Source organism: Cervus elaphus, chromosome 10 (genome assembly GCF_910594005.1).
Source record: "Cervus elaphus chromosome 10, mCerEla1.1, whole genome shotgun sequence".
Taxonomy (NCBI): domain Eukaryota; kingdom Metazoa; phylum Chordata; class Mammalia; order Artiodactyla; family Cervidae; genus Cervus; species Cervus elaphus.
In genome coordinates, this window is record NC_057824.1 from 42,072,493 (window position 1) to 42,080,465 (window position 7,973).

The 7,973-nt window shown below is 40.9% G+C and overlaps 1 protein-coding gene across 3 annotated transcripts in view; it reads left to right on the forward strand.

Moving 5' to 3' along the window:
- Positions 1-7,079, forward strand: part of RABGEF1 (RAB guanine nucleotide exchange factor 1) — a 50,160-nt gene extending 43,081 nt beyond the window's left edge. For all 3 annotated transcript variants that reach the window (XM_043914892.1, XM_043914891.1, XM_043914893.1), the window contains exons 8-9: positions 2,027-2,283; positions 4,764-7,079. In XM_043914892.1, coding sequence (XP_043770827.1) covers positions 2,027-2,283; positions 4,764-5,162 — 656 coding nt within the window. In that variant the 3' untranslated portion in view covers positions 5,163-7,079. The remainder of the gene's footprint in view (positions 1-2,026; positions 2,284-4,763) is intronic.
- Positions 7,080-7,973: the final 894 nt, after the last annotated feature.

Consider the following 7,973-nt stretch of genomic DNA (forward strand, 5'->3'; position numbering starts at 1 on the left):
TCCCTTGGGTTTTGTTTTCCCCTTTATTTTCCTTCCTTTTTCTTCTCTTCTCTTTTTACACTGCTGGCCCTGCTCCTTGGCAGGGCAGCTACACACGTGTCCAGATAGAAAATACAGGCATGCCTCAGAGATTCTACGGGTTTGGTTCCCAATCACCACAATAAGGCATACACTATTGTAAAGTGAGCCACACGGACGTCTGGTTTCCCAGTGCTGATAAAAGTTCTATTTACGTGGTACTGTAGTCTCTTCAGTGTGCAGTAGCATTATGCCTAAAGAGCAATATGCATACCTTATGTTAAAAAGACTTTATTGCTAAAAATGCCGAAGCAATTACCATGGTAACATTAAAGATCTCAGATCATGATAACATATAATAATAATGAAAAGGTTTGAAATATGCAAGAAATATCAAAATGTGACACAGAGTAATTAATAAGCAAATGCTGTTGGAAAAATGGTGCTGAGAGATGCTCAACATAGGTTGTCGCAAACCTTCAATCTGTAAAAAAAAAAAAATGCAGTATCTGAAGTGCAATAAAATATGTGCCTATAATTCACTTTTAATTCATTTTAAAACTTAAGGAATAAAGATTAATGAGAACATGGTTAAATATTTGAAATGGAGAATGTAAACCAACAGTAAAAGACGACAGAAGGCTAAATAAGGTGAAAATGGTTTAAAAAATATATATATTTATATATATAGACATTCCCCCAGATCTTTTTGGTAATAAATTGTATTTAAATAGAAAAAAATAAATATACTGAGACATAGTAACAGTAATTAAAACCCAGAATAAAAATTTAAACAATAAAACGAACAAAAATTATATAATTCATACAATAGACAGGTAAGTAGGGAGGGATAAAAATATTAGTAAATTAAAATAAGGCCTCAGCACTGTGCAGTGTTGCTGTCTCCCACATGTTAGTCTTCCATGGCTGATGGTCCTGTGAGAACTTCCCCAGGTGGCTGACCCGAGGGGTGAGAACTGAGAGCAGAACAAATCTCTGGCATGTACCACCAAACCACCTAAATCTGAAACTTTTATTTCTGCTAGTGGCAAGAAATTGGTGTCAAATTAAGCCAGTTCAGCTCTTTCCTTTCATGGTGTTCTAGACTGTAGGCAGGTCTGTCCAGAGGCACCCGCCTGCCCTCCTTTTGTGTGGTTCTGACAGTGCAGAGTTCAAACTTGACCCTTCCTCATTGCCTCCTAGTCCTTGTGACAAGAATGTGAACTTGTAAGAGCCTGCTAGTTGGACTTAGTGGTAGTGAAGGGCAGTGAAATAATTTTGCTTCTGAGAGAAATCAAGTATTGTTTATGAGATTAAATAATACCTATGCTCATCCCCTCTGCTACCCAGCAGGTTATAAGTGTCATAAACCTGTAGTTAGATACTTGTTGCTAGTGGGAGATTTATATGCCGTGAGGATTGGCCCCTGTGGACCTCTGTGTGATGGATTTCAGCCGCTTGCACTTTAATATCTAGCTCAGAGATGCCTTGTAAAATAGCCACATTTCTAAAAAGCTGTATGCAAATAAGGCCTTCTGAACTGAGTTTTACAGTGTATTTATGAGGAACAAAAACAGTGAAATGACTCTGCTTATTTCTCTGGGGAGCTCATAACCATTTTACATCATGACTTAAAGAATGCGCTTTCGACTCAGATAGGCTTGGCTTCAGATCCCTGCTATGAGCCTTTTTATTGTATAATCTTGGGCAAATCATTGACCCTCTCTGAACCTCAGCTCCCTTGATAATAATAGTGCACATGCATACCCTGGGGATGGAGAGAGGATGCTTGTAGAGCACGCAGTGTAGGGCCTGGCTGATGGGCACGTGCGCCCAAGTGTGAGCTAGTGTCTACTGTTGTTGCAGGCTTTCTCATATGCTAAGTTAACTAGTGGAGAAAGGGTTAGCGAGGGCACCTCTGTAACTTAAGAGATGAAATAGGATGATCCCGACACCTCTTTGGTGTAACCGTCTCCTCACTGGAAGCAGCATCCCTTCTCCTTTGTAGATATCATTGAGATGGATTCGAAGCGTGTGCCCCGGGATAAGCTGGCCTGCATCACCAGGTGCAGCAAGCACATCTTCAATGCCATCAAGATCACCAAGAGCGAGCCGGCTTCAGCCGATGACTTCTTACCCACGCTCATCTACATTGTCTTGAAGGGCAACCCCCCACGCCTTCAGTCCAACATTCAGTACATCACCCGCTTCTGCAACCCAAGCCGACTGATGACGGGCGAGGATGGCTACTATTTCACCAATCTGGTAAGGACTTGACTTGGTGGTGGTGTGGAGAAGAACCCAGAAGGTATTCATTTGAAGGGTGTGACAAGGGCTCTCACAGGCCTGTGACACGTGCGTGCTCTGGAGTTGAGGGGTCAGCATAGCTGAGGATGTGTGCTTCGTATCACGGAGCACATGTGACCAGGCCAGGCACACATTCCACCTCCCAGGACTGAGCCACTGTGGTTCCCCTACAGGACACGTGACGGCCACGCTGAGTGTCTTTGCTGCTATTGGCTGTCACTCCCCGAGTCCCGGCTGTGAGAGCGCTCATTTACTTGCTTGTTTCAACCATGAATAAATCAGATCTTGGGCTGATTCCTTTATTAAAAGACTTACTATTTATTTTTTGTTTCATTTCTACAAATTCCCTCTTAAAACTGAATACTGAGATGCTGATGTATAGAGGATATGCAGTGATTTTCAGCTCTTGTTTTTTTACAGTACTAATTAACACTAGGCAGAACAGTCATGAGGTCCGCACATCTAAGGCCTGAGGCCACATGACTGACTGTTGACCGCTGGACTTCTCCTTGTTTGTGTTAGACTAGATTTATTGTCACAATCATGAATTTGAGCCTCAAGACACCTTACGTTCTTTGTTTCCTGTGCTGGAAGCTATACAGGGTAATAGGGAGGGAGGGGCGGCCAGGTTACATAAGGAAGCATTTCTGGTAAATTGTCTAAAAAGATGGATCCTTGAATCACTGCACTCTGCAGCTCTTCCTGGACCCCTGACCCACAGCCTTAACTGTGTGCACACCATTTTTCTTCATCCTCTTCTTGCCAGACTCAGAGTCATGGCCCCAGTGAAACCGCTGTGGCAAAAGTAAAAAAAAATCAGCCAGCTGCCACATGCCTTAGGGCCTCTGCTTTGGTTCACTCCTTTAACACCCCTGGTGACGCCTTCCTTCCGGAACATCTCGTGTGCCTCAGCGTCCACGATTCCACTCCATCTCCCTGGGCTTTTTGGGGGCCTGGTGTCTTCCTTGTCCCCTTAAAGGTGTCACTCCCTGGGGGGGGTCTGTCCTCCATGCAGCTATCTCTGGTCCTAGCGCTGCTGGTTACCTGTACAATGATGACCTGCAGTTTTGACCTCACTCTGAGCTTCCCAGCTAATTTATTGTGCTTCAGATTTAATCTGTTCAGAACTGAAGCTACTTTCCCATCAAATGTTTCTTTCTTTTCCATTATGTACTGTTTCCATTAGTGGCAGTACCATGTATCTACTCCCCTAGGCCAGGAACCTCAGAATTATCTGCCTCTTCTTTCCAGAAAATAGGCTGCAGTGATTCCACACACATAGTGTGAACAGGTGGTGAGGGTCAGACAGGCACGTTCTTGTCAGATGAGGCTGTTGAAATAGATTTGCTAAATATTCTTTAAGGAGATTTGCTTTTTTATGAATAATAAGGTAATATCCTATGAATGAGTTTCTCAAAAGAAATTCTGAGAGCTGCCTATTTTCTCCTGTTATATTTTTCATGTCTTTCTCAAAAAATACTTTATTAAAAAAAAAGTGTGAAAATGGTATGTTTATATTCTAGAATTCTAGATATATTTCTATAGATATAATTCTAGGTATATTCTAGAAAAAATTAGTTAAGGGAATATAACTAAGATGTCTGTGTCACCCAGCATTTCCCCCGGCATTTCTGTACTAATGATTGCTACCATTTATTCATTGCTTACTACAGACCTGTGAGCTAAGCCTGAGACACGTGCTACATTATTTAATTCTCACAGTAACTCTGGGTGGTATTTCCCGCATTTTACAAATGTGGGAACCATAGAGAGCTTAGGTAACTTTTCTAGGGTCACACAGCTCTGGGCTGTCAGTTGACAGAGGTGACATTTCACTCAGGTTGACTTGTATCAAAGTATATTTTTTTTAACTGTTTGACGTTAAAACATCTTTGAGGACCACCAGTACCTGCAGAGATGCTCAGTGGCAGGCCGTGTGCTGGGTGGGTCTGCAGAGCTGGGAAGGGCCTCATGGGGCGTGGCCCTGGAGCTCCAGGCCACACTGTGATTCCTCTGCCCTGAAGCGTGGCAGGGAAGCGGAGCGCCTCTGACTTCGAGGAAACATACAGGAAGCTCTGTGATAACCATTGTGGAACGAATACTAAAGGTGCCTCTTCAGATATTTCATTCTGTACAAGATCCTAGGACCTTCGAACCACCCAAGGAGAGGACTGAATTTCTGGCTCAATGAACTTGGCAGTTAGATTTAATTTTTTTTAAAGGAAGAAATGCATTATTGCAAATGGGAGTATAAAGGAAACAACATAAATGGCCATGGTAATTTTTGAAGCTGAAGTCCATGGAGGTTCATAAGATTATCTTATCAAGTTTTTACTCTGTTTAAATTCTTTGTAATAAATGGATTTTTTTATCTTCTCTTTGAATGTTTGTAGCTCTCCTATATAACTATAATAAATGACATTCTCTTCTTTTTATAGTGCTGTGCCGTGGCTTTCATTGAGAAATTAGATGCTCAGTCTTTGAATTTAAGTCAGGAAGATTTTGATCGATACATGTCTGGCCAGACTTCTCCCAGGAAGCAGGAATCTGAGAGTTGGTCTCCTGATGCTTGCTTAGGTGTGAAGCAGATGTACAAGAATTTGGACCTCCTGTCTCAGTTGAATGAACGACAGGAAAGGATTATGAATGAAGCTAAGAAACTTGAGAAAGACCTCATAGATTGGACGGATGGAATCGCAAAAGAGGTTCAAGACATTGTTGAGAAATACCCACTTGAAATTAGACCCCCAAATCAGTCTGTAGCAGCTATTGACTCTGAAAATGTTGAAAATGATAAACTTCCTCCACCGTTGCAACCTCAAGTTTATGCAGGATGATGAAAACTTAACATGGATAGTATTTATTTGAGCCTGAATTGTAGCCAGCCCTTCCTGCAGTCCACTGATTGGGGTCTAGAGTATAACTTAATTGCTTAGAAGTATCACAGTGTTTTTAAAGGTACAGTTTGTGGGATTGTTTTGTTCGTTTTGTTTTGTTTTCCTGTCAGGGGAGGCTTAGTAAATAATAAAGTACTATTTATTGAGTCACTGAAATAGATTCATTTAAGGCTTGTGTGAAAAGTTTGTCTATAAATCTATTTTTTTCTCCATGGTTTTCCTATGTGCTTCCTCTGTGGCATTCACTGTGTTTTTGCATTTGGTTAAATAATTGCCTTTTAAAGGAGAAAACGAATGCTACAAAAAATGTATGTGGTACCGCTGTTCTACAGTTTGACATACTTTTATAATTGTAAAGATAGAAGATATATTGCTAAGTAAATATGTAAAATTGTAAATATGTAAAAAAAAAAAGGAATGATGTCCGCTGTGCATGGCATTTTCATGTGTTAATTCCATTTCTTTTTTTTTGTTTGTTTGAAATGAAGTATATTGAATATTTGCCTTTTAACACTGTTTTGTTTGGTTTGCCCCACTAAAATGAATGCAGAAATACTTAAGACACACTCTCCCTGAAACGTTGGCTCCAGCTTTAACAATGTGTTAGCCCTAACTTTGAGGTCCTGTTCAGTCAGAGAACATGACACCGTTGAATCACATTTTCAGTCATGTGAAGTTACCGTTCAGCACAGTCGATTGGAGACTGAACCGTGCTTCCAGCGCCTCTGTCCTCCTTCCATTCAGCAGATGCTCCCTGAGCTCTTGGTCAGGGCGGTGGCCCTAAGTCTTGAGTCAGAAGCCAGGAATGAACAGGTCTCCGCAGGTGAGAGCTGATGGAACATCTCTCTGAGCTTCAAAGTGTAGAGGCACGGGAGGGGGCGTCTCTGCTTCCACAGTGTGCTTGTGACTCTGGACAGCCCAGTCACACGTCACATAAGCCTCTTTCAGGGTTTCTCAACCTCAGTACTATTTGGAGCCTGAGAACATTTTATTTGGCACCACCTCGTGTATTGTAGAGTATTTAGTGGTGTTGCTGGCGTCCACACCCATTAGACACCAGTAGCAGCCCCCCCAGTTGTGAAAAATCGTCTCCAAACATTGCCAGATATCTCCCAGGGGACAGAATTGCCCCCAGTTAGGGACTGCTGATCTGTTTTGTAAGCAAAGGCGTTTTCCTCCTGATGGTTAATATGATATAACCAAAGAAAATGGCACCAAATGTACAGTGAAATGTGAACTCAGAGCTCATTTGGTAAAGCTCTCCAGCCCCTGGCAGCATGGAGCCTTGTCTAATCCTGGTGGAGCCTTTCACAACTAAATACACCATCGTGATGCTCCTCACAATCTGATGTCTGCAGACTCTCGGAGTACCTGGGAAATTGTAATTCCCAGGGCACCATTTTTGCACAAGATCACATCACACAAGCTTAAGAAAGCTTCCTTTGTGTTTCCAGTGTCTTCCTCATGGTGTACCACAGATGTGTAGTGCAGTAGTTTTGGAATAAAACTAGGGTGGGTGTAAAACTTGTTACCCATTACTTAAATTAACGTTCAAAATGCATCACATTGATACATCTGTTGTCCTAAAGCACTGAAGAATGAAGCAGTTAACTGAATCAGCTGATCACCAAGCTCACTTGGAATATTACCATCAAGTGTCTGGAGAATGTGCCCAGAGAAACCCGGGCCCAGATGGTCTTCGTAGAGAGCTTTCCCCTTTTTTTCTTTTCTATGTACTTTCTAGGTGCTAATCCAGGTATACATACACACTCTTACTTCTCCTGGGAATATACCATTCTTTTAGTCATTGTACATTATGTTTATTAAATAAAATGTGCATATCAGCCTCCCCCAAAAGACTGTCTTCTTTTGACTTCTTACCTGTGTATAAATTGTTGAATTTTTTTTTTTTTTTGAAATTTTTTTTTTATATATATCTTACTGGTTGAATTCTTCTTATTTGGACTCTTGCGTTACAGTCTCTTAAGTCAGCATCAATATCATAGCCAGGGATTCTGTTTTCTCAACCAGAAAGTACTGATATTTTATGTACTATAAATGTTATTGGAACAGAAGTTCTTATCAATAAAGTTTCCTAATCCATTCCTCTTCCAAATAGGTTGATTTTTGGTTCTTCATCTTAGGAAAATATACGGTATTAATATTCTCATGTTATAAAGGTTTCCCTTTTAAACCACAGCGGTCGTTATCATACTTAAAAATGAAAGACATTAAATTAATTTAAATGAAGAACAAGAGGGACTTCCCGGCTGGCGAGTCCTTTGCTCCCAATGTAGGGGACCCAGTTTCAATCCCTGGTCAGGGAACTAGGTCTCACATGCCGAAACTAAGAGTTTGCATGCGGCAACTAAATATCCTGCATGCCGCAAAGAAGATAGAGGATCCCACATACTGTGCTGTGACTAAGATCTGGTACAGCCAAATAAGTAAATGTTTTAAGAAAATATTTTTTAAATACTTAAAAAAATTTTTAAGTACTGTGTAAAGTTGGTGAGACAGTAGATGTTAAATTTCTCACCAAAAAAAAAAAAAGTCCTATGTAAAATGATGAATGTGTTACTTAAGTATATTGTGGTAATCATTTCACAGTGCTTATGTTGTATGAAGTCAAAATGTTGTATAGCTTAAACTTACACAATGAGATATCAATTATATCAGCATAAAGTTGGGCTTCCCAGTTGGTACAGTGGTATAGAATCCACCTACCAATGCAAGAGATGTGGGTTCAAT